We start from the raw sequence: 24,363 nt of genomic DNA on the forward strand, positions 1-24,363 counted from the left end.
AAAAGCCAGCATGAGGTCAAGGCTGCAAGTCCCTGTGCTTTCAGCACTGCTGTCCCATGGCTTCATTCTACCATCAGCCCACGGGATGAGTCTGGACAGCAGTGTGTCTGTCTGCTGTCTCTCCTCCTGTTGGATCCCTTTCTCCACCTCTACAATCCTGCAGCCAGGCAGAGTGCTTTCGGTGGGGTGACCAGAAATCTTTGTGAGGTGAAATGTGGGAACTACATCCCTTTGGAGAGGAGATCCTCCCCTTGTGCTTTGCTTCCTCTGCAATCTGCACCTTGTCAGGGCTTGCTCCATGTTGTGGAAATGGTGCAGAATAGCTGTGGAGACCTGGAAGCAAGTGAAAAGTCCCCGTGCAAGTAGTGAAGGGTGTAATAAAATCATTTATTGCATTTTGTGCAGACAGGAGTCTAGAAAAATGAATACAGGTAAAGCAGTAAAGCAATAACAGGGAGCATTCAACAGCTGAGGAGCCACTCCTCCATGAACACCTGCACAGAGAACACGGGGTCTGCACCGAGGCGGCCTAATGCACAACACTGAAACACACAGAAATTAAATGCAAGCCTAATAGGGGTTGTTTTTTTTTTGGTTTGCAACCTGTTTTATTTACAAGGTTTTAAACTTAATTGCATTGCTCTGCACACAGATTCTCTAAAACACAAAGCATTCTAGGTCACTACATGTCTATTGAAATATTGCACTCGAATAAAAGTCACTTGAATGGACAGAGAACATCTAGCTACAGTGATTTTTAAAAGAGTATTGAATGAACCGACTTTGTGATAACATTCATAACAAATATATTGCACATGTAGCACAGAAAGTGTTGTAACCAGCAGATCTCAGACCTTTCGGTCTTGCTGCTAGTTTTTAATCCTGCTACACAGAGGAGGGTCTTGACTCTTCTAGTGCAACTCTTGCCCTTGTGCAGTCTCTTGTCCTTCCTCTTGTCCAGCCACAGACCAGCACCTGCCCAGGCTGGATGTTGCCTGTGTGTCCTGTCCCTGCTGCCCTGTGGCTTGCTGCCTGTGTTGCGTGGTGGCCACAGTGACCTGAGCTGCCCTCCACAGTGACCTGAGCTGCCCACTGCCACACTCCCAGGGGCCGGGGCTGCTTGGCCCTCTTGCAGCAGGGACTGGAGCACTTGCCACCAGTGCTGTGTGCTGGCCCAACACTCCCTGCTGGCTGTGGCCACACTCCAGCCCATCCTCCCGTGGGTTGTGCTGCTCTAGCAGCAGCCTGCCTGTAAAACAAACTGGGGGGTCAAGACCTTCCTGTCTGGAACAAAAACCGGACCGTGTCTGCGCATGTGCCAAGGAGGAACTTGCATGTCTACCAGAGGAGGACACTGTCTTCACCACGGTGGAGCGGCAGAAGGGTGCTCCATGGGGAAACTGAACACTCACAGAGGCCAAACGTGCAGGGCTGGGTTTGTAAACTAACATGCAGTGCTGTCTGCTAAAACTGGCCCTCTCCAGCCGACAGCGAGGGGATATGCTGTGGAAACCAGCTCCTGTCTTGCCACAGCCAAACTGCCTGGCAGGGGTGTGGGAGCAGCCCTGACTGTCCAGAGCTGTGCCCCTGCTCTTGCTGAAGGATGGGGAAGGGGAATGCCTTTTTTCAGCAGTAGTGATGAAAAGGAATGGCCTTCCTAGTCCCTGGCAGAGCCAAGACCATGGCTTTGCCATCAGGGTGGAAGTGATGCTGAGGGGAACAGGATCCACTGGTGGTGCTGGGGAATGAAGCAAACCCGTCAGAAATGTGCCCTGGCTGCTCTCACCACTGCTCTGCAAATGTCATTCCTGGCTGCCCTGTACCTGCAGCCAACAGAAGAGCCTGTCATCTGATGCTGTGAGGGTGGGTGCTGTCTGCAGGCTCAGCAGAGGCTGTGCATAACCTGTCTCTCCCTTCTGCCCTGCGCCATGTGCCAGGGCAGGAGGGGACCGTGCTCGCTGCCTCAGGCCCAGCAGCACAGGGGGCAGCAGCCAAGCTGCAATTAGAGGGCAACTGCAAGGAGCGAGTGGCATCTTGTGAAGAGGCAGAGCAGCTGGCAAGTGCTTGAGCCCCAACAACATGGTGCTAACACATGAGCTGTGTGGGCAGGATGCTGTGCCTCCCCCGCTGCTGCTGAAGTGCCTCAGATAATTTTGGGAGGCTAGAAACAGCCCATGAGCTTGTGTGTGGTGGTACAGGGCCAGCTCCAAGGGGCAGAGCAGCTAGACACTGGCAAATGCTGGTTCCCATGGGCTGCCCTTCCCAAAACTAAAGGAACTTTTCACTTGCAGACCCCTACCTGCTCTTCTCACAGCTCCCAGGCCGCTGAGGCAGCAGCAGGACCAGAAAGTGCTACCCTGTGCATCTGCACCACTCGTCAGCCCCGAGCTCCTGTGCTGAAGCCAGCGCTCAACTCGGCCTGACATTCCCCCCGTAAATTCTGAGCTCCTCATGCCTGTGGGAGCGGCTTCCACAGCAGCGTCTGGGACACAGACCTGCAGCCACACAGGCAGCCAAGCTACCCTGGCAGAAAGTCTGGCTGTGACTGGGACTACTCCTGGAGAGAAGGGAGGCACTTCGGGAGTGATGGAAATGTAGGAGCAAGGTATGAGCAGGCACAAATGTGCAGCTGGGGCTTGGTTTTGGTCTAGGAGTGTGTCCAAGTAGTATCTCTATAGCAAAAAAAAACCCAACATCAAAAAACCCACTGCTTTTTATCCAAGCATCCCCAAATAGCTTTGGCCTGGACCTGGAGTAGAGGAGCTCTGAAAGGGAGCAGGGGCTGGAGTGGCTGGTGCAGGGGGGAGTTTCCTGTTCTCAGGGAGGCAGGAGCCAAGGTTAGCAGGGGGTCGGGTGGGCAGGGAGCTGGGACCCATCAGGGCTGCCTGTGCCAGGCAGGAGGCAGCTGATGCCTGGATGGACACCCGTGGGGATGCTGTAGCAGCACCCGCTCCCCCTGCTGCAGTGCAGAGCGGCACTGGGGAGCATCTAGAGGGGCTGAGGGGGCGAGTGCTTCAGCACAGGGGCTCAGCTCTGGCCAGGGACAAAGTGCTGCCCCAGGGCCCAGGCTGGCACAAAGCCACCAGCGCTGCCGGGAGAGGGCAACTCTTAGCAGGCTGCACTTTGAGTGGAAGCTCAAATCTGCTGTGAAACAAGTTCAGAAAAGTCTGTGACTTCTTTTCCCTGAAAACTCTTAAGAAGCTAAATTGAGAAGAGAATAAACCTGCGACCTGGCCCTTTCCCAGGGGCTGCTGGTGGCCGGGGAAGGCTGCAGCCTCCACCACCACTCCGGAGCGCCTGGTGCGACGGATGGGCTCCTGGTTTGTGCAGGAGCAGCCCGGCTCAGCTCCCTGTCCCTGCGGCCTGGTGCTAGCAGAGCCCTGCATCTCTCAGAATAGATATAGATCTCTATATATAGACTTCATCTGGTTCTATTAACATAAATATGATCACTTTAAAAATACACGTACTGTATTATGTACACTATGTACATGGGGCTGGGGCGGGCGCCAGCGGCACCCTGCTGCCCTCGCACCGCTTCCTGCGTGGTTCCTGGAACCGTTCACATTTGTTAAAAGCGCCTCAGTTTCTCTTCTTTGAGAGATGCTGGGGGGGTGGGGGGGGGAGGACGGCGGCGGGGGCGACCCTGCAGCTGCTGCCAAAGACAAGAGGTGTTTGCTGTGCCCCGGGGGGCTCTGCTGTGGCGGGGCTGCCCTGGCCAGCCGGGTGAGGGAGTGTCGCGCTGCCGGGGGGCGGTGGGACCCCTACAGCCCCCACCTCACTGTGCCGTCTTGCTGGTCAGATCAGCAAACAGCCTTTGCATATGTTAAAAATACACACAGATCCAGACTGTCCTACAGCCCCCGGCAGCATCTGCGACTGCCTGGGGCCGCGGCCAGGGCTGGGTTAGCAGCGGAGCCCTGTGGAGCAGCAGGGAGTGCGGCGGGGTACAGGGGGAGCCCGGACACATGTGCGGGTGCTGGGCCCTGAGAGCCCCCAGTTTAGTGCGGCGGGGGAGCAGGGTGGGGGTCCGGGACACCCCTGTGCCGGGCCGGAGCAGGCACTGGTGTCTCGGGGGTCCCCAGCACCCATTCGGCTCCAGCCGCCGGACAGAGGCCCCGGCCTCGGCGCGGCTCCAGACACCGCAAGCACCCGGGGAGCGGCAGGGGAGAGAGAGCCCGGAGTTCAGGCAGGGGGGACAGGGAACACCCCCAGCCACCCTAGGGCAGGGCTCCTGCTCTCACGGCCTCGCTGTGCTCCAGTACCTTGACCCCACGCAGCCGCCCCCCACCCTCTGCCTCCTCCAAACCATCGTGCTGCATCTCCACAAGCTCAGCCCGCGGTCTCCAGAGACGACGGTGCCGAGGCGGCGGCGAGCTGGGGCTGTCCGGGCCCGTGGCGGTGAGGGGCAGCGGGGGTGCAGCGCCGTGGGGAGCGGCCCCGGGCGCTGCCGGAGGCGGGGAGAGGAGCGAGGGGAGCGCGGTGTGGGGGCCTCTCTCTCGCAGGGAGGCACAGGGCACGGGCGCGTCCAGCCGAGTCTGTGCAGGAGTAGCAGCACGGTGGGGCCAAGGTCCGTCTCGGCACAGCCGCCCTCCTGCCCGGCCAGGGGCTGCAGCGGCAGTGCTGGGGCCGGCGGTGGCGGCAGCGCCGAGCTCTGATGCTCAGTCCGCGGTTCACTGTATATATTTATATATAAACAAGGACAGCAGTGCTGTGGTGTTGCAATGAGAAACAGCTGCTCTGGTGCTGGATGCTCCCGGAAGATCTGGTGCTGCAGTTCGAATGGAGAGATCAGGGGCACGGCCAAAGCCAGGAGAAGGTTCTGCGCACCGGCTGCCATCCGGCCTTCCCTCCTCCCCTCCGGGAGCGCGGTGCAAAGGGGTGGCGGGGCTCTCGGTGTGCAGACAAACCTCTCTCTCGCCGTCTTTCAGGAGTAGATGGTGATGACCTCCCGGCCTCCACCACGCACCAGGAGCACTCTGTCCAGATGCTCCGTCAGCACCTCCAGGAACTCCATGTCTGCACAGTTGTCAAGGAGGACAAACTTCACACTGGAGCATGGGGACAGCCCTGTGCCATCCCTGCCCAGCCCCAGCTGAGCCTGCAGCACTGACACCTCCACACCAGAGCCAGGAGCTGGTGGGATCAGTCCCAAGCCAAGGGGCCAGGGAAGCCCAGCTGTGCTGGTGCTGTGCAGTGGGCATGGTGACTGAGCCAGCAGAGGGCTGAGCCCCACAGACCTCTGCCCGGGCCCCTGTCATCTGCCATTGCACCCATGGGTTGTAGGTGCAATGTCATGTGGTCCCACCACCCATCATGTGCAGGAGGGGCAGGCTGGTGCCAATGATAGCTGCTGGACCCAGTTAGAAGTGGGAGGTGTGGGGGTGGTCCAAGCTCAGGAACGAGACCTGTGCCTCCTGGCACTCACCTAAAAGACCCACCAGTTTTGGAGAAGACATAGACCCTGGTGCCCCTGGCATAGATGGGTTTTGACTACTGGCCCCACTGGAAGGATACAGTTCTCATCCCCTTTCCGGTTACGGGGAGGCCCTGGCATGTTCAGCAGGACCAGCTTGGCATCCTGGGACTTCTTCACGATCACCTCATTGAGCTTCACAGCCGTGTGCATCCTCCGCACGTTGGACTGGTTCCTGTGGGTGACATCACTTGTGGGCACGGGACAGGTACAGTCGGCCTCCAGCCCCACACCAGACCCAAGGGGCCACAGGGCACAGTGGCCTCCTGCCCTAGAGCAGTCCAGGCTGCACTGCAGCACAAACTCGGCCTGCAGCAAGCTTTGCCAGGCACTGCACTGGTGACTGAGCCTGCACTAGTGGCCATGTTCCACAGGGCCATGCATGGTGCCCATGGACAGTGGCAATCACAGCTGCCTGGGGCCAGGCTGAGTGGAAGTGAGCAGGAGCAGACGGTGTGAGTGACACCATGGGTGCCTGAGCCCAGGCTCGCAGGGAGCTGCTGGCAGCACAACGGGGCAGTCAATGAGCGTGTGGTGCGGGCAGTGCGTGGAGCACGGGGCTGGCAGCCAGAGCCGCCGCACACTGCCCGAGTGAACTGTCTGGCACTGCAGCTGTCACAGCTCACTGAGCCGCCCTCCTGCACAGGGGCAGCCCTGATGCTGCCCCATGAGCACAACCCAGCTCCCCCCACCCTCCCCGGCACCCAGCCAAACCCAGACTTACAGGTTCTCCCACTCCCTGCCAGAAGCATCATGAGGTCGGAGAGAGAGAGGAAGAGAGAGAGAGAGAGAGAGAGAGAGTGATGAACACCAGGTGTGCACCCCCACTCTCTGCAGCACACCCATCCCTTGCCAGCACAGTTCTACACAGGGACCCCTCCCCACTTGCCCCCAGCCCCTCTGAGAGGGCGCACTCAGAGCACCCAGGCTGCCTGACCACTCCTCAGAGCAAGGATCGAGCTGGTGCTGCTGAGGCCCTGCCTGCACCCGCCTGGCTGGGGCAGGCAGGGACAGCCAGGATCACAGGGCATGGGTGGGACAAGGTAGCAGCATGGGGGGCCATACGGCTTCATGCTGAAGAAGTCCTTGATGCCCTCGGGGCTGACAGGGCTCTTGCTCTTGTTCTTCTCAGCAACAGACTTCTCCTTGGTCCAGGTAAGATGCACCTTCTCAGGGGCTGCCTCTACCTCATCACCAGGGGACTGAGAGCTGCTGGAGAAGGTGGTGGCATTCTTGTCGTGGATTAGTTGGACCTGCAGAGGGAAGAGGGGAATGGTGGGAAGGGCCTGGGGCCAGCTACCTGCCTGACCATGTCTTGGTACCACCTCTCACCTCCTCCTCTGGCTTCTCCTCGCCGTCGGCAGCCTGCTCCTCGGGGACGTTCAGGCGCAGGCGTGTGTTCGCTGGGTTTTTGCGCCGGATGGAGCCACGGGACTCATCCGTGATGCTCTGAATCTGTGCGGGAGGGGTCAGCAAAGGGACTGGGGCACAAGAGGGCTTGGCTGGGCGGAGCCTAGCCTGAAGCCCAGTTCTTCATCAGGATGAGCAGGCAGAGCTGCAGGGCAGCTCGATTCACATTAGAACCACCACAGGGGTCAGAGCCCACCCAGCCTGTCCTGCAGCCTCACCTCCCGCTCCCGCTCATTCTTGGTAAGGTGCATTTGTTTGAGGATCTGGGAACGCTGCTCCATCACCAGTGTCTTCTCATAGGTGTAGGCAGAGATGTCACTCTCATGCTGTGGGGAGAACAGGAGAAATTTGGGGCAAAGTAAGCTGTACTAAGTGCTCCCAGCATGGCCCAGCATCTCCCCCCATGGTGCTGTGGTCTCCATGTCAGGCTCTGTCTGGCCCTCCCATGCACAGCATCCCTGCCTGCAGCACGTCCCGTCCCAGTACTCACCATCTCCACCACCTCCACCTCTGCGGTGATGCGCAGGTGGTACAGGAATGTGGTCAGGTCCTTCTTCATCTGGATGCTGTTGTCATCCATCTGTGCCACCGTGAAGATGCGCATCTTGCACTTACGCCACACCTGCAAGGGATGGGGGAGGCTTGGGCACGGCTCGACAGGGACGGCCACAGCCCAAGCCCCAGCCCCGTGCTGCAGGGCCCAGCCTACCTTGTGCTGCCGCAGGAGGAAGGGCAGCAGCATCAGCATCCCCCCATCATGGACAATCCACCAGACATCAATGTGGCCCTCTGAGAACCGCTCCTGGTTGCCCGGAAACATGGCAACATTCTTGGCCACCAGCAAGGCCAGGTGCCCAGCTGTGGTCTCTCGCACCAGCTCTGGGAGGGGAAGGGCCACGTCAGCCAGGGCAGCTTGCAGCCCCCCAAGTCCAGCAGTGCCCACCCTCCACGGTGCCTACCAATGAAGTTCCTCCAGGTCTGGTGGTCCTCCTTCTGGCGCCAGCTGCGGGGCCAGCCCACCAGCACTGTGTTGTGCTGCAGCCCCCCCAGCCCGCTGGACTGGATGAGGTGGGACATGCCGTCCCGCAGGTTAGAGGAGATCACCACCTGACAAAAGCCCTTCACCTTCTCTGCTTCCATCAGGCGCCGGATGGACTGCAAGGGAGAAGGAAGTCAGAGATTCCAGGGCCTTGGGGACGGATGTGGATCACAGGCACAGCAGTGGCCCAACCCAGGCCAGATGAGGTACAGGGTGTAGGGCATGGGATACAGGGTACAGAATGGGGGAGTGCAGCATATGAGGTACAGGGCTGTGAGGTGTGGGGTGCAGGTCCTCACAGGGTGCCTGGCTCTCTGTGCCCCATGGCAGGCTGGTGGCTCCAGGCCAGGGGGCTGATACCAAACGGTGCACAGAACTGGCACACAGCTCTGCACCGTGTAGAGCGGAGGGTGTCCTTGTGCCAGGGCTCTGACAGGCAGCAGAGCAGCAATTAGAGTTATTTACTCAGAGAAATTATAACATGTCTGCATGGGAGAGAAACTGTTTGCTTCCGAGGGCTTAATCTCATTAATGTGCCACCCTGCGGGTGCAGGGGGTGGGGAGTGCTCTCACTCTGGCGGGGAAAGGCTCAACTCCCACCTTGCCTGTCACCGGGGCCACAGAGGCTGTGGTGAGTGCTGAGGCTGTGGAGTCCGCTCAGCCCAGCAGCCCCTGGCTGGGCACTGTGCTGTGCTGTGACGTGCCATGCTGTGCCAAGTCCTGCAGCAGCTGGCCAAGACTGAGACCAGTGCTTGCCTGGTGCCAGCATCTCTGGTGTCTTGGAGGGGAAGAGGGGTCCAGAGCTCCCTGCTGTGAGCACCAGTGAAGCATGGATCCTCAGGCTCTGCCTGATGCCACTCCAAAGTTCTCTGGACCATCCCAGGGCCACCAGCCTTGGCCAGGGGGCAGAAACAAGCCTGGGCACCTGGGGACCAGGAGCACCTACTGCTGGCACAGCCTGTCCCAATGCAGGCAGTTCTCACCTCCTCTGCCCTCTGCGCCTGAGGATGGTTGTCCAGGAAGGTCCCTTCTAACACAGAGGCCACGATAGTGAGGCCCTTCCCAGCCTTGAGCTGTGACGTGAAGGACAGGAGCTGCGGGTGCACCACATTCTGCTCCTGGTCCCCACGGACCAGGACCAGCAGCTGCGGCCTGGAAGGAGGGTCTTGCAGTCAGTGCCCGCAGCCAGCTTGTCCCTTCCCCAGAACCCTCATATCCCCATCTCCCTGCCCAGCCTTACCTCCAGTTTTTGGTGTGCGGGGGCCCTTCCTCCAACCGCAGCAGGGCGTAGCGGGCTGCACTCAGGGACAAGCCCCGGATCCCATCACCCCACTCCTTCTCCGCCCTGCAGGAACCAGCAGCACATAAGGGATGCCCATGGCTCTGGCCACAGAGCACCACGCTGGCACCCTGGAGCATCCTGGGACAAGGAGCCTGGGCAGCTGAGCAACCACGCTGAGAGGCCATGTGGCCACGGGGGGCTGGCCAGGACCTGTGGCACCACGGCCTCCCTTACCCGCGGTACTCGATGTATTTGTAGATGAGGCCAGCGATCAGCATGGCCACCAGTGCGTAGTACCAGGAGCAGATGAACATCAGTGCCAGGCAGAGGCTCATGCCCAGGAAGGACAGGGTCCTGCAGAGAGCACAAAGCTGTCAGCATGCCCTGGGTTCCCCACACCGGGGTGTCCTGGGGTGTCCTGCCCCATCCTGCCTGGCTCACCAGTGGTAGTAGCGGAAGCGGGGCCGCCAGTTGGGCGTCCTCAGCAGCGTTTGCACTGCACATGCCAGGTTGACAAACATGTAGCACATGAGGAAGAACCTGCAGGAGAGAGTAGGGGACTGAGTGGGTGCACTGTGTGGAACTGAAGTCTCCACACCGCCTGGCCCCGGGGTGGCCAATGCTGGAGCAGGCCCCACTGATGAACAGAGAAGCAGTGCCATGGAGAAACTAATCCTCAATGCTGACCAAGATGGGACCCCAGAGTCCCTGCAGGGTCCCTTCTTCCCAGGCAGGGGCCAGGGCAGCAGGTGCATTCCCCCCCCAACAAGGAGCAGAGACCCACACACGCCACCCGCTGCTTGTGAAGGTGCGGGTCGACAGCACGCTGCCTACATGGAGAGGATGGGAGCCACCTCGTCCAGGGAGGCGATCAGGATCCCGATCTCGCAGATGCAGGCTGTGAGCAGCAGGGCCCATGTCGGCTCCCCATTGGCTTTGCCGTGGCCGAAGACCTGGAAGCGGGGGGAGAGGGGCGCGTCAGGCTCTGCCGGGCCCTGTAGCCCTGGGCAAGGGTCTTCAGTGCAGCCTGATGAGACTGGACCCTCCCGTATACCCAGCCCTGGCAGGAGCGCTGTGTGCTGTGAGCTGGCACATGTCCCATGCTGGAACCTCCCAGGGCTGGTTCCTACAGACAGTACAGTCCCATTCCCGGCAGATCCCGTGGCTCTCTCCACACCCAGCCCCTGCACCCCCACCAGGGACGAGCCCCAGCTCACAGCCTGGCCACAGCCAGCAGAGAGTCGGGCACCCTGCGCTTGGGACGGACACGCAGCCGGGGGAGAGCGGCCCCTCCTGCGGCTGTGGGGACCGGGGGGGCCGGGGAGCGGGCCGGGGGCGCGTGTCCGGACGCATTAGAGGGTGCGGGCGGCGCGAACGAGAGCTCGGGCTGGGGCTGGCAAGGAGAAGGAGGGAGGATAAAATTAGCCTGCTCTTCCCTGGGGGGAGCTGTCGGGTTGGATTTGGAGAGATGAGGTTGTGGGAACGCGTCTTCAGAGAGCAGATAAAATATGAAGCGGCACGGCAGCGGGGGGGAGGGAATTCTGACCTTTCCCGACACTCTCCTCCCACCGATACCGCAGCCAGAGCCACCACGGCCGCCCACCGCCGTGCCGGTGCCGGCGGGATGAGGGCAGGGACGTGGGGCTGCTCCCGGCAGGAGGCAGGGTGGGTTCCCACCGGTTTCTCGTGCTGGTGGGATCTACAGCCACTCTGGGCGCTCAGGGTAGGGCAGCACCGGACTCGGAGGCAACCTACCCTGAGGAAGGGTACGATCCCATCCCTGGAGATGGCTTGCAGAAGGCGGGGGGCTCCAGTGAGACTCTGCAATCCAGCCCCACAGGTGGAGAAGAACGAGCCAATGACAATGACCCACGGGGACGGCCACGCCAGGGTGCCAACCACCAGGTTCCCGTTGACAGCCTCGCCAAACCTGCGGGGCATCAGCATCACCTGCGGTTCCATCCCGTGACCAAGCCCCGAAAGCACCAGCACCACAGTGGCACAACCCAGCCCCCCACAACGACACCACTTTGGGGGGATGCGACACAACTGGGCAAGGGCCCACCCCCTCAAGGGGTGAGCAATGGAGCAGAGGTTGCCAGAGGTCCGTCCTCATCCCTGTACCCGTTAGCGTGGCCAAGGACAAGGGCAGGTGTGGGACAGGACTCCTCGTCTCTGTGCCTGGGATGATGCATGCAGTTGGATCCTGTTTGTGTTGGTGCTGGCGACCCAGAAGTGTCACCTGCCACGTGCGGTGAGCAGGGCTGCCCCAGATAGGCAGGAGCACAGGCAGCTCTGCCTGTTGACAAATAAGTGTCTGCCCGCAGCCGCGGAGCAGGAGGAATGCAGCAAAACATGGTTGGTGGGGGTGCAAGCAGGATCTCAGTGCCTGTTACAAGCTCCAGCCCCCCTGCCCGGTGACACCCACAAACCCCCCAGTGCCCCTATGTCTGTCCAGTGTGTCCTGGTTGCAGCCTTCCCCACAACTCTGCCTGCCCCTGGGGCTGCCCCTGCCCATCTTGTTCTGGGGGGCTGCCAGACTCTCCCCATGCCCTCATGGCCTTGGGACACTCACTTGTCACGCAGGACGACCCCCTCGATGCATGCTCCAAAGAGAACAACAGAGCTGATATCTGCCAGGTGGTCAAGGAGAGCCAGGAGGATGCAGAGTCCTGCCTGCCCAGCAAGTGGGGTGCTGGGACCCTGTTCCCAGCCCAGTGAAGCACCCAAGATCAACCTGCCCTGCAGAGCCCACCCACCCTCAGCCCCACAGCCCAGGTTCAGGCAAGCTCTGAGGATACAGACCGCAGAGGTGGTAGCAATGGCCAGGATGGTGCCAGTGGGGATGGACTTCTGGGCATCCCGCAGGTCTCCAGAGCGGTTGGAGCCAGCCATGATGCCTGGGGAAAGAGGGGATGGTGTCAGGAGGAGTAGAGCTACAGCCCATACCCATCCCAGACGCCCTCATGCCAGGCAACGTGTGAGCCCTGGACACAGCGGGGCAATGCTCGGTGTGCATCACAATGGGAAGCAGACAGGATGGGCAGTGGAGAAGGCATTGCTGCAGCTTGGGGTACCCAGCCTGCTCTTCTCATCCCCCCCAGCGCTTCCCCCCCTACCCCAAACCGCAGTCTGAGGCCACTCAAGGATTAGGCTCAAAAGCTCTCAAGTGCCTTGTCTCATTAGCCCTTAATTAGCTCAGGCAGGGACGGTGACTGCCGCAGGGGCAGGGACAGGGTCCAGCCCCGACGATGCTCTGGGAGGGCAGGAGGTCAGGCAGGGACACGACTGCACAGGCGGGTTCAACACAGCCCGAGGGATGACCCGCGCTCCGGCCGCAGCAGCAGCAGGATCCCGCGGTACCGGGGGACAGGCGGCCTGCAGAACCCGGCACCTGCTGGTGAACGGGCAGCTGGAAGGAGGGCAGCGGATGCTGAGCGGCTGCCGGGGACCCCACAGCGCCGGACCCTACAGCGCTCGCCGTGCCCAGCCCAACCCGGGGGCTCCGGCCGCCTTTGGCCCCGGCGGAGCTGCAGGGGAGCCCCGGAGGCTTGGCCCCGCTCGGCTCGGCAGCGGGACTGGGGCGGGGTGGAGGGGCTCCTCTGCCCCCGGAGAGATAAAAATACCCAAGCGGCGGGACGTCAGCGCGCACCGGGCGGCACCGTCAGATCTGGAGCGCGGGCGGCTGCGTGGGAGGCGATGGCGACCGGCCGCCCCCGCGCCGCCGCTGTCACCGCCGCTGTCACCGCCGCTGTCACCGCCGCAGCCGCGCGGGGGTGGCACACGTGGGGCTCCGCGGAGCACGCCCGGCCGCACGTGCCCGCTGTGCCCGGAGCGGGACCGAGGAGACTCCCACCTGTGACTGAGGGGAAGTAGATGCCGACGAGCAGGGTGAAGTAGGACGTCATGTCGCTGAAGACGTAGGGCTGGTCCATGTCCACTGGGGTGTCGGGGGAGCTCACTGAGGGAAGCCCCCGCTTCTCCACGATCACTCCCTTGGTCAGGTATGAGCTCCAGAGGTTCTCTGTGAGGAGGGAGGAAGCCGGGCAGTGCCGCCGGTATGAGATGGCCACAAGCCCCATACCCAGCACAGCATCCCCACCCCACAGGGATGGAGCCGGTGGGGGGAGGGTCTGGTTCTCCCTCCCCTTCCCCGGCCTCACTGAGCAGCTGGCTCAGCCAGCAGACGGGGCTACGGGACCAGAGGCTGAGGATGACAGCATAGGTGGGCAACCAGATCAGGTTCATACTGCTGCTGGCAGCGCCCCCGCAAGATGCCGGAGCAGCTGACCTGAGATTGCAGTAGCAAATAATTAAGAGGGTAATATAATTAATGCTGATCAACACAGGTTTAAGGGAAGTGGATCGTGTCAAAGTAACTTGATAATGTTTTTGATGGGATTATGAGTGCGGGGCTGATGTAACAGGCTTAGTGTCCCTCCGCGTGCTGTTTTGGCCGCAGATCGCGGGGAGAAACTGGAGCAGTGGAGAGCAGCCAGCACCGGGCAGGGTGGGCTGAGGCAACTGCCCTTGGCATGTCACTGCCAGGGGGCTGCAGCAAAAGGCAAAGGGGACCAGCCCTCAGCCCCAGGCACTGAGCGCCCTTCATGGCTGCGCACAGGTGACAGATGGGGCTGGCAACCCCTATTGGCCTCGCCTGTCTCATCCTCCCAGAAATGTGTGTTTCTCCCTACAGGGAGACCCCTCACGTACAGCACAGCAAGCTCCAGTCATCTCTGCCAGGGTCAAACCGTGCCACCTGTCAAGATGCTGCTGGGCTGGTCACCCATGTCACCAGCCACCCCAGAGTGGGGTCCTGGCTCTATCCCGATGTCCCCAGTGCAGGAGTGTTTGCTGCCTGTTGCCCTGAGAGAGACCAGCTGGGTGGATGAGGGTCTGCACCCCCTCCCCAGCAGCACCATTGCCAATAGAAGCAGGTTCCACCCAATACCTTAAAAAAGCCAGGAATCCCTTATCTGACCCAAAAGACCTCAGAGTGGGAAGCCATCATGAGGCTCCCAAACACCCTGTGACTGCACGCTGCTAATCACGGTCACAGCTGCAGCCCTGAGCACCACGTGCTTAGCCAAGTCTGAGCTCCCATGCCTGTGTCCACACAGACACCAGGGCAGGACGGCTGGGGCAGCCCCGCAGCCATCAGGGAGGACTAATCCTGCTCATGGCTCTGCTGCTTTCCTGAGTGCCAACAACCACTCCAGCATGGGGGTCTGCAGACACCCTCTGAATGTGGCACAGAGCATCAGCCTCTGCCACCCACTGCTGAGCGTGAGCACCTGGCAGATGTACCAGCATCTCCAGAAAAACAGGTCATAAATGGCTCCTCCCAGCAAATTCATGCATCTTTCTGTGGTCCTGGCCACTCTCCCAACAGGGCTGTAGCCACAGCAGCTAAGTGGCCCCAAGGGGTGATCACTTCTCTCAAAACCTCAAATCAATACCAGCGCTTCCAAAGGCCAAGAGGCAGCAGAGGGAGGATTTATTCCTCCCCAGCCTTTAGGCATCATTCTCAACCACCCCACTGGCTGACACAGACTGCATGCAGGTGGCTGCAGTGCCCTGCTCTGTCACCCGGTGCAGGAGTCTGTCCCACTGCCTGGAACAGCATGAGCACAGCTCACTGTGCCTCAGGAGCAGAGTGGCCCCCAACAGGGATCACCCCCATGCCCTCTCACCTGGACTGTTTGCCCCCACACCTGGCATGGCTGAGGAGCCATGCTTAGGACAGCCTTCCACAGCACACCTCCACCAGTCCTGCTGGCAGAGCTGCCCAGCAGGCACAGCCACTGCCCCACCACAGCTTCCTTGCACTTCCTTCTCCATGCTCCATTCCCATGCCTTCATGTCCATGTTCCCATGCCTCTCTTGGCATGTGCTCACCTTGGATGAGGCCGCTGGCAGCACCAGGGATGCCCTCGATCTCAGTGACATTGTTCATGGTGAAGTACTCATCGCAGGTCGCGTTGAGGAAGCGGGAGGTGCAGAAAAGCTCCCAGAGCTTGGAGCCAACCGTCTCATTCCCCTCCACCACCATCTTGGTGCAGAGGTCAAAGCCGTGGCGTGAGAGGGTCCTGTTGCCCAGGAGGCAGATCCTGGGGGGACATGGGCTCTCAGCACTCAGCATTTCAATGCCCCAGCCCTGCTGCATCCCTGCAGGACCCCGTACTCACGGGAAGCTTGGTGGGTCAAAGGCCGATTTGATGACACCAGCATAGATGGCAAGGATGGAGAGGATGACACAGCCCAGGAAGACCAGGGCAAATTTGTTGACATATTTGACACCCACAAACACGACAGTGGCCATGCAGGTCAGCACACAGGTGCCGTACACACGCATGTTGTTGAGCATCGCGGCTGCCTCCCCACTGGCGTCCTCTGCCTTGAAGATGGCCATGGCCGGGAAGATGTAGGCCTGGGAAAGAGTCATGGCATCACCACCTGGCTAACAGTCTGCAGAGGGGACCCCTTCAGGCCCCCTGCCCTGCCAGGAGCTGAGCCCATGGCACTGCAGAAGTCAAGGACCAGGTACGTACCAGCAAGATTTCAATGGTGCCCAGGATATACATGGCACCGGCAAAGGTGGTGCCCAGGTAGAAGCAGAGCCCCACAGCCCCACCAAACTCAGGTCCCAGGGAGCGTGAGATCATGTAGTAGGAGCCACCCGCTGTCAGAGAGAGCAAAAGTGGGTTCCAACCTGACCCCAGTGACACCCTCAGCCCCGCCAGGTATCCCCGAGGGCAGACTGGAGCCAGGATAACCAGAGGCCCTGCTCCAGCACTGAGAAAGATGCAGAGCAGCAGGAGTGACCACACTGGCAGAGTCATTCCCCGGGATCCCAGCACTAGGTGCTATGGCCAATGGTGCAGGTGTTCCCTGGACAGCAGACAGGAGCTGGAGCCCCAGGGACCTGGGCCATATCCTGCTCCATCCTCCCAGAGGAGCCCTTAGAGCCGGGCTGCCAGGATCGATGGTCCCGCTGCGGCAGCAGGATGATAAATAGCTTTAATTACACCCCGTGTTGGGCTGTCAGTGCTGTGCCCAGCCTGGCGCAGCTCACGGCTCCCCAGGGCTCTGCAGGGCTGGCATGTTCCGGGGGAGGCAGCCAGGGCACGCACCAGCCGGATCCCGTGGTGCCTCCCGCGGGGCAGAGCCCAAACGCAGCAGTGTCCGGCGATGGGAGAGCCCAGCGCATCCCCCAGCCCGCGGCACCCAGCACGCCCTGCTCCCATCCTCCTGCCGTGCGGCTCCCGGCTCCCCGCGGCCTCGCCAGTCTGGCGGAGGGAGGAGCCGCGGCTGGCGGCTCTCGCTGCCATCTGCACCTCGCGGCTTTGGGGACGGGTGGCGGCTCCAGCGCTGCGCTCCCCCGGCCCTGGGGATCCCGCGCGGGCTGGTGGCAGAAGGCTGGGGAGCGGCTGGCGGCCCCGGGGGATGCTCTCTGGGAAAAGCCCCTGCAGGCACCCCACCCGGCAGGGACCGGCTGCCCGCACACGTGGCACACGCGTGGACGCGGGCTTGGCTCTACCTGGCACCACACCGTTGGTGGCGATCGCACTCATGGAAATGGCCGTCAGCATCGTCTGCGGGAAGAAACACAGTGTGCTCAGGAAGAGCTGGGCAGAAGGACAGGGGAGTGCAGGGGTGAGCTGGGGCCGTCCTAGGACATGGCAGAGGGACAGGGGAGTGCAGGGGCGTGCTGGGGCCATCCTAGGACATGGGGCCCTCTGGGGCCACGCTGAGCTGTGCCACAGGGCAGGGATGCCCAGGGAGGATGAAGGAATAGATGTATGGGTGGGTGGGTGGGCAGGCAGGGCTGTTGGCTGGCAGCACAGCTGAGAGAGCTGAGGCCTTGGAGGGGCTGGCAGCACTGGGGGGGCTCAGGCTGCCCAGGACACTGGATAAGGCCAGCCTCTTCCCAGCCTCTGCTCTGGGGTGACTGTCCTGGTGAGGTGTTTCTCTGCATGGTACCAGAGCAGGGAACCCCCATCACATCCCCCTACATGACAGCTATGATCTGGGTCACCATTTGAGCACCATTCCACTGCTGATTCCTTTGGGAAGCTGAAAGCTTCTCCTTGCTCTAAGTGGGGCAGGAGCTAGGGCAGGGGCAGAAGCTGGGGCAGGAGCAGAGCAGGGCATGGTAGGGCTGGTAGCTAGTGCACCTCTCCGAAGTCCAGCCAGTCAGACTGGTGGCCCCCAGGCCATGGGCAAGGCCAGTAGAGGCTTATCTTGCTCCAAAACTCACGCAGGAGCAGCAGAGGAAGACCATGCAGAATGACTCCATGATGCCAGCGATCCCCACCACCCAGGTGAGACGCAGGAAGAGGATGACTCCAAAGATGTTCTGGAGGCAGGGCAGGTAGACACCCATGAAGGTGCCCATCCGTGGGGCCTGTTGAGGCAACAGCAGTTATCAGGGCTCAGGGGCCTGGCTGGCAGAGGAGCAAGAGGTCCCACTCCTCCCACAAACAGCCAGGAGCACAGGGTAAAACTGCCCTGGTTGAGGCCGAGGGGTCCCCGTTTCCCAGGGCAGTCTATGGCCTGGCACTACACAGGCATGGGCTGGAGAGGGAGGGAAGGTTACCTCTCTCCTAAGTCCTCACCTGCACCGGCTTCTTCTTGCCTCCATCGTTGTTCTCAGCCTCCTCATGCTCCCGGCTGCCCTGTGGCAGGTTGGTGTAATTGGCCAGTCCACTCAGCAGGGATGAGACCATAGGGCTTGTATCCATCTCCTCCTGTGTAGGGCAGATCCCAAGTCATGAGGACAGTCCCTTGGGACCCCAGCCAACCCCAGAGACCTCACCAGATGCCACCCCACTGTCTGCCCCTTCAGGAACGGTTTTGGCAGTGCAGCAACCTTGGCCTGGGGCTCTGGCATATCCCAGTGCCTGGGGTGGAGGTTGGGTGCTGTGGAACAGCTGCTTAGCTCAGCTCCCTCCCCCTGCCCCACTGCCTGCATGCCCTACCTCGAAGAGGGCCATGTTCTTGCCATCGTACTCTTTGCCCTTCTCCAGGTCCGTGCTGTTAATGAAGGGGCTGCTCTCCTTGGGATTGCCATCGCCTGTGGAGACACCACTGAGTCAGTCAGGCAGCCCCTGCCCCACTCACAACCTGGAGAACACCCACCCCACAGGGTCATGGCTGTGAGGGGTCACAGCTGCCCGTGGCTCCTGCAGGAGAGCTGCCAGGGCTGTGGGCACCATGCCCCAGCCACCAGCATCACCTCCCACACCACACACGGGCAGGGGCTGCCATCCCCAGGAGCCACATGCTGCCCTGCCCAGCCCTGCTGACGTGTGGACCCGCCGGAGCCCATCCACGCAGTGAGGCAAGCGGAGCGGGTCCGGAGGGAAGCCTCCGGCGGGATGCACGGCAGCAATAACTCACGGCGCGGGGTGCGTGCGGGTGAGCGCACTCGTGCAGGTGAGCGCACTCGTGCAGGTGAGCGCACTCGTGCAGGTGAGCGCACTCGTGAGGGTGAGCGCACTCGTGCAGGTGAGTGCACTCGTGCAGGTGAGCGCACTCGGGCTGTCTTCCGCGCTGTGTTTGCACGGGTTGGGCGTGGACGGCCTCTCGGCATTAGCGCAGAGGGGATGGTCCCTGCCCAGTGCTTGGGAGTGAGGGGACTGGCCAGGTGTCTGGTCCTCCTCCCAGACACGCACCACAGGAGTGGGGACCACAGGGTGGGAAGGCATCTGGAGGTGACATCACTGAGGACAGGTGATGCCCAGGGCAATGGAGCCACCCACAGCAGTGCCAGACCCATAGAACTACCAGGAGAGGGGCCACAGCCACTCTCTGCATTAATGACCTAGTGCAGAAGAAACCTAGAGTTGGCTTAATAGCGATGAAAACAGCTGAGCTGCAGAGCAGCAGAAATAAATCAAGCTGGAAATGGAGCAGCAGTGAAGATGGTACTGCTGGAGCAGCACAGTTCCAAGAGAAGGCCCAGAGCAGAGAGGGATCAGGTCATGGGGGCCAGGAGCTAAAGGATGCAGTCCTGGGCAGAGCAGCTGAGGAAGCACCCATGGCACAGGTAAACCTGGGCAGCCAGTCTAGTCCCCAGCCCTCAGTGGGGGGAGAGAGGCTCCCTGCCACACACCCATCCCACCACCACAGCCCTGCAGCCAGAGCAGTCACACTGCCATTGGCCACCACACTGCTGGGCAGGCTGCCTGCAGGGGCAGGGTCACAGACCATCTCCACACTTTGGGGCCAGGGAGAGAACTGCCCCCTCCACCATCCTTCAGCATGGAGCCTTTGAGTGTCCCGGGACAGAGGGATGGTGCCCTAGCAGTGTAGTCACCCACTCATGGTGGCAGTCACAAGACAGACCCTGCGACCATTTGGAGCATCCTGGTCCTTTGAAGATCGCCATTCTCCTGCCAGTTGACTCATATTCGGGATCCTGGAAGCCTGTGTGCAGCGGTGATTCACCATCTGCAATTCCCTGGCAGACAGGGTGCTCCTGGCTGACCAGGAGGTGAAGCCTCAAGTGCTACAGGTGACACTGACCTGCGGGCTGGTCCCCAACTCCCACCATCCCTGAGCTCCTCTAACATGGGGCAGCAGGGCAGCAGTGTCCCCAAGGGCACAACCAAACACCAAGGCACAGCCCACAGGCTCCTCCTGTGCAGGAATGGCTATGGCAGTGGCACTGGGACACCCTGGCCCACAGGTCCCTCGAGCTTCACTCCGAGTCCCCTTGGACACACCCAGCACCCAGGCTGCACCACTGGCATGTGCCTGCCCTGTATCTCCCACAACAGGTCTCATCACAAACCTCATGCGCTCCTTGCTCTGTGTTTGGTCTAAAGCCCCACTGAACCCTGCTGTCAAACAGCAATGGTGTGGGCTGGCAGCCACCCACTCGCCACGGCTCTTGCCCACGTGCACCAGCTCTGGGGACCACATTGATGTGAAACATCCACCACACTGACAGCCTCCAGGCTGATGCTGCGGCCATCCCCAGTGTGGCAACACAAGGGTGCAAGAGCAGGGGTGGCTGGAGCTCATCTTCTCCTTGGGGCTGGGTGGCAGCGGGGGACACGGGCAGCTTGGCAGGGAGACGTGCTTGAAACGTGGCAAGGCTCTGGGACCCCTCCGGGAGAACGGAGCCCGCGGGGGCCTCGCCTCACCGCCTGGTACCCAGCCGACGACATCACCGTGCAGGTTTCCATGGCAACGGCGAGCCACGGCCGCCTCGGCTCCCGCTCTTATGTAACGGCGCAGGCAGCCGGACGCTGGCCCCACATGGCACCCGCGCCCCGGCCCACCGGAGCCTGATGGATGGCGCGGCCGGACCCCCGGCCCAGCCCACCCCGACCCCACGGGACTGGCCCTGCTCGGCTCCACACGACAGGCGCCAGCAGCACCCTGGGGTGCTCACGCTCTAACCCATGGCACCTCAACAGCACCCACAGCTCGCAGCCTCTCCGCCCCCGCCTCTGGCCAGCGCTCCTCACGCCGGGGCCACGGCCCCTGCTGACATCACCCAGGCTGCTGGGGCTGGCCCGTGGCGCAGGAGCCCCTCGCCTGGTGATGCTGCTGCGAGGATCAGCACTGGCAGAGGCCCCGGGCTGGTGAGCATGAGGATGCAGCACGGCTTGGGGAGATTCTCAGTCTCCCACGTCGCTCCAGCCCCACAGACTGGAAGGAGTTAAGCACCAGGGCGCAGGGTCCCAGGTGACAAAGCGCTCCAGCTTCTGCTCCTGCCGGAGACCATTTTGCCGCAGCGGGGCTGGTGCAGCCTCTCCCCGGTAGCTGCCTCAGACCCGTGGTCTGAAGTCAGGGGCAGGCAGGGCAGGCAGGGCAATGCACCCGCCCCTCACCTGCCACTGCCGCGGTCAGCCCTGCCCAGCGGCACAAACGGGGTGCTGCCTCCCGGCCCTGGGGACACGTGGGACACTATCAGTGTCACTAACGCCCACGGGGCAGCCAGGACAGAGCAGCGCAGGGCCGGAGCGCTGGACGGGGCTAGCAGCCCCAAAGCCAGCAGCCAAGCTGGGAGAGACAGTGTGAGCAGAGCCGAGCCGAGCAGTGCCAGGCTTCGATCCCGGCGCTCAGCCGCCCCCCTCCCCAGGGATCATTCAACATGAATCGGCCTTTTAATTTGCTGCGGCGGCTGGAACGGCTGGCGGCGGGATCGCTGGCAGGAACCCGCAGCCCCGCCGTGGGCACCGCGCAGCCCCACTCTCGGCAGGGCTTCCACCAACCTGCCTGCCCGGGGCAGCCCAGAGCAAACGCGGCAGCGCCAAAGGACCGTCACAGCATCCTCGAAGCCCCCCAAGGCAGTGCTCAGGCAGAAGCACCAGCCACAATTTGATCTTCTAATGGCTTTTTGCTTAGCCCTAAATTGGGTTGGGAAGCGTCATGTCCCTTATCCCAAATCCTCCCTAATCGCTTTACACGGCGCAGGGCACTGAGCACTGGCTGGGGTAGCCCCAGCAGCCACCCCCCACGGGCTAATTAACCAGAGCTGCTGCCAAGGTTGCTACCCGACCACGGCCGGCCCGTCCCCTCCGCAGCATCCAGAGCACAGCGAGCCCCAGCCAGGGACATCGTGCACTAGGGCTGGGGCACTGCCCGGGAGGTGCAATGGGTGAGAGTGGCCCCGACCTCACAGCCCTCCGAGCCTCCATCTGTATTCCACACGGGGCTGCTGACAACTCCGGAATCCCCTGTGCCACCCCCACTCCGCTCCCCTCAGCCCCGGGCAGCAGCAGGGCGATGGCTGCTCACGGCACTAGGGATGCCCTGGGGCTGTCCTGGAGGTACACAGGACACCTTGACTTTTGCCACAGGACACCTGGACTCCCGGGGCTCCGCCTGCAGCAAGGGGCACCCCAGGGTGACCCCAGCAGGCCAGCGAGCACATGGGCGAGCACGTGGCCCTGGCTGATGTCCCCAGCTGCTGCCGTTTTGCAGGAGCTGCTGGCCAGGGAGCCACGCTGCTGTTCTGTCACCTCCGGCTATCAAGGGGACTTGGCTGTACACACACTGCCTGGTCTTGGGCTGTTGGCCTGGGGCGCCTAAGGCAGATGGGGATGGCCAAGGTATTCTTATGCAGTGGCATCTCTGCACCCACACGGCTTCCTTCTACCCTGCACAGGAGTGTCTGACAGCTGCCCTGGGGAGGGCAGCCCTTGGAGAGGCCACACAGCCCTTGCAGCCCCACTGAGGCAGAGATCACTGATGATCAGAGCAGCGCTGGCTCGTGCTGGCAGTGTCACAGCAGAGCCAGCTCCAGCTGCAGCATGGCAGGGGAGCAGGGGTGGGGGTCATGGGTGGGATGGTGGAGTAGGATGCTCCCCCCATCCCAGGGCTGCACTTTCCCCCTCCAGCCAGCAAGCACACCCAGTGGCCTTTTGGGCTGGATTCCTTCACTGCCTGACCCAAATTGGACCAACTGCTACTTCAGACCTATCCTCTTCCTTCCTAAACCCAGGATTATCCTCCCTTTGATCAGCCGGCCCTGCAGCACAGGATTTCCAGCACAGGCGTTTTGCCTGGCTGCATTTAAACAGCTTCCCAGATTCTCCGACAGTCCAAGCCCTGCCTTAGAAATGGCCATGGATACATGTTCCAGCAAAGCTCCTGGTCCTGGATCTGGGCTCCCCAGGCATCGCAGTGCCCCCGGGCTGGGTGTCAGCATGGCACCCTGCAGTGGGGCTGCAGCTGACATCCCAACACTCCAACCAGAGCAGCGCAAGGTGCCAGCCCGGACACTGCAGGCAGTGGCCCTGCCTGCTCCCCACTCCCAGCATCTCCTCAGAGGTGGTGCTGGTCCACCCCTGTTGGGTTTCTGGGGCTGGAGCCCTTCCAGCCTTTGTCATGTGGCTCCAGAGCATGACCTGAGTGGGGACACTGCTGACCTTTCTGACAAATAATGCCTAAGTGGTACCCAGGGCTTCAGTGATTGCGCTGGGCTTGGCAAGTTGCTGGACAGCCAGCACTGGAGCAGCCAGGACATGTGGAGGGGGCCCACTGGCATGCAGCAGCTTTGCCACCCAACGGGTTTTCCACGGTCCCTGCAGACAGACCTCATGATGGGAGTTCAGCTGACCCTTGGCATCGAAGGACAACCCAACCCCCCACTGCAACCACCCTTGTGTGGGGAGCTCAGCTGAGCCCCTTCTTACGACAATCCCTGCTCCCCCAAGCCCTCCAGGCCCTTGCTTCCTCCAGCCCTTCACCCACTGTCCCAAAGGGCACCATCTCACCAGGCTCAGCTCCAGGGACAGTCTGCCTGGTCCATCTGTAGTGGCACTGTGTCCAGCCCTCCTGCAAGACCCCAGCATGGCAGAAACGCCTGCTGCCACGCCGCTGGCACTGCTGCTATGGAAATCAGTGAGTGGGAGAGATCCTGGTGCTGCAGAGGGCAAGGGGAGGGCAAGTGGCCAGGGAAGGGCATGGCCGAGGGCCAGTGCGACAACCCCAGCCCAGCAAGGTGCTCCCAAAAGTCTCCTGCTAGCCCTGACCTTGAGCAGAGCGGCAAATAAGCAAGCAAATAAACAGACTGGGGTCAGGAGAGCAGAGGAATACATAGAGCCCCTCTGTGGCTGTGCCCAGGGCCTCACTGTGGGCAGCCGGGACCCCCACAACCACTGCCACAGCCAGCCATGTGCTCCTGGCTGGGGCTTTGATAGACCCCACGAAGGGGCCCGGAGAAGAGACTTGGAGGGGGTCTGGGAGGGTCAAAGGGGCAGTGCAAGTCCTCCTGGGCACACATGGCATTCCTCTGGCTGCAGCTCACCCCTGTGCCCTGCAGGAACACCCGCAAGAATGGGGCCTACGCTCCCTGGCTGCCTCGTGATGGACGTGGTCCCGGGAGGAACGGGGACCCTCACACCGCTCAGTAGTGCCGGATGCCGGGAGGGGCGAAGGCCAAAGCACCAGCAGGGATGGGGCTGCTGCGGGGCCGAGCAGCCCCTCGCCCACGACGGACAGCGGCCCTGCGCCGGGGCTGCGCCAGGGCTGCAGCGGGACGGGGCACAGCGCCGCACGGACCGGACCGGACCGGCTCGACTCGGCACGACAGGGCTCGAGCTTTGGCTCAGCTGGGCTCGGCCCCGGGACGAACGGCTCTTGCGGCCCCGGAGCAGGGCCCGGGCGGCTACTTCAGCACCGCGGACAGAGGCG

General features: G+C 62.0%; 1 protein-coding gene across 2 annotated transcripts in view; it reads right to left on the reverse strand.

Moving 5' to 3' along the window:
- Positions 1 to 366: 366 nt before the first annotated feature.
- Positions 367 to 24,363, reverse strand: part of SLC12A5 (solute carrier family 12 member 5) — a 31,383-nt gene continuing 7,386 nt past the window's right edge. The window contains exons 2-27 of one of the 2 annotated variants that reach the window (XM_015647351.3): positions 18,189 to 18,283; positions 17,826 to 17,957; positions 17,468 to 17,614; positions 16,748 to 16,802; positions 15,759 to 15,889; positions 15,396 to 15,637; positions 15,106 to 15,317; positions 13,064 to 13,231; positions 12,009 to 12,107; positions 11,783 to 11,840; positions 10,963 to 11,137; positions 10,042 to 10,160; positions 9,649 to 9,747; positions 9,442 to 9,561; positions 9,166 to 9,270; positions 8,909 to 9,077; positions 7,846 to 8,041; positions 7,596 to 7,765; positions 7,377 to 7,508; positions 7,105 to 7,212; positions 6,809 to 6,931; positions 6,542 to 6,729; positions 6,201 to 6,215; positions 5,518 to 5,651; positions 4,911 to 5,019; positions 367 to 4,771 (exon numbers count right to left, since the gene is read on the reverse strand). In XM_015647351.3, coding sequence (XP_015502837.1) covers positions 4,928 to 5,019; positions 5,518 to 5,651; positions 6,201 to 6,215; positions 6,542 to 6,729; positions 6,809 to 6,931; positions 7,105 to 7,212; positions 7,377 to 7,508; positions 7,596 to 7,765; positions 7,846 to 8,041; positions 8,909 to 9,077; positions 9,166 to 9,270; positions 9,442 to 9,561; positions 9,649 to 9,747; positions 10,042 to 10,160; positions 10,963 to 11,137; positions 11,783 to 11,840; positions 12,009 to 12,107; positions 13,064 to 13,231; positions 15,106 to 15,317; positions 15,396 to 15,637; positions 15,759 to 15,889; positions 16,748 to 16,802; positions 17,468 to 17,614; positions 17,826 to 17,957; positions 18,189 to 18,283 — 3,284 coding nt within the window. In that variant the 3' untranslated portion in view covers positions 367 to 4,771; positions 4,911 to 4,927. Of the gene's footprint in view, positions 5,020 to 5,517; positions 5,652 to 6,200; positions 6,216 to 6,541; positions 6,730 to 6,808; positions 6,932 to 7,104; positions 7,213 to 7,376; positions 7,509 to 7,595; positions 7,766 to 7,845; positions 8,042 to 8,908; positions 9,078 to 9,165; positions 9,271 to 9,441; positions 9,562 to 9,648; positions 9,748 to 10,041; positions 10,161 to 10,962; positions 11,138 to 11,782; positions 11,841 to 12,008; positions 12,108 to 13,063; positions 13,232 to 15,105; positions 15,318 to 15,395; positions 15,638 to 15,758; positions 15,890 to 16,747; positions 16,803 to 17,467; positions 17,615 to 17,825; positions 17,958 to 18,188; positions 18,284 to 24,363 lie in introns of both variants that reach the window. The other variant, XM_015647350.3, reaches the window with a different exon arrangement.

Source organism: Parus major, chromosome 20, assembly GCF_001522545.3.
Source record: "Parus major isolate Abel chromosome 20, Parus_major1.1, whole genome shotgun sequence".
NCBI lineage: Eukaryota > Metazoa > Chordata > Aves > Passeriformes > Paridae > Parus > Parus major.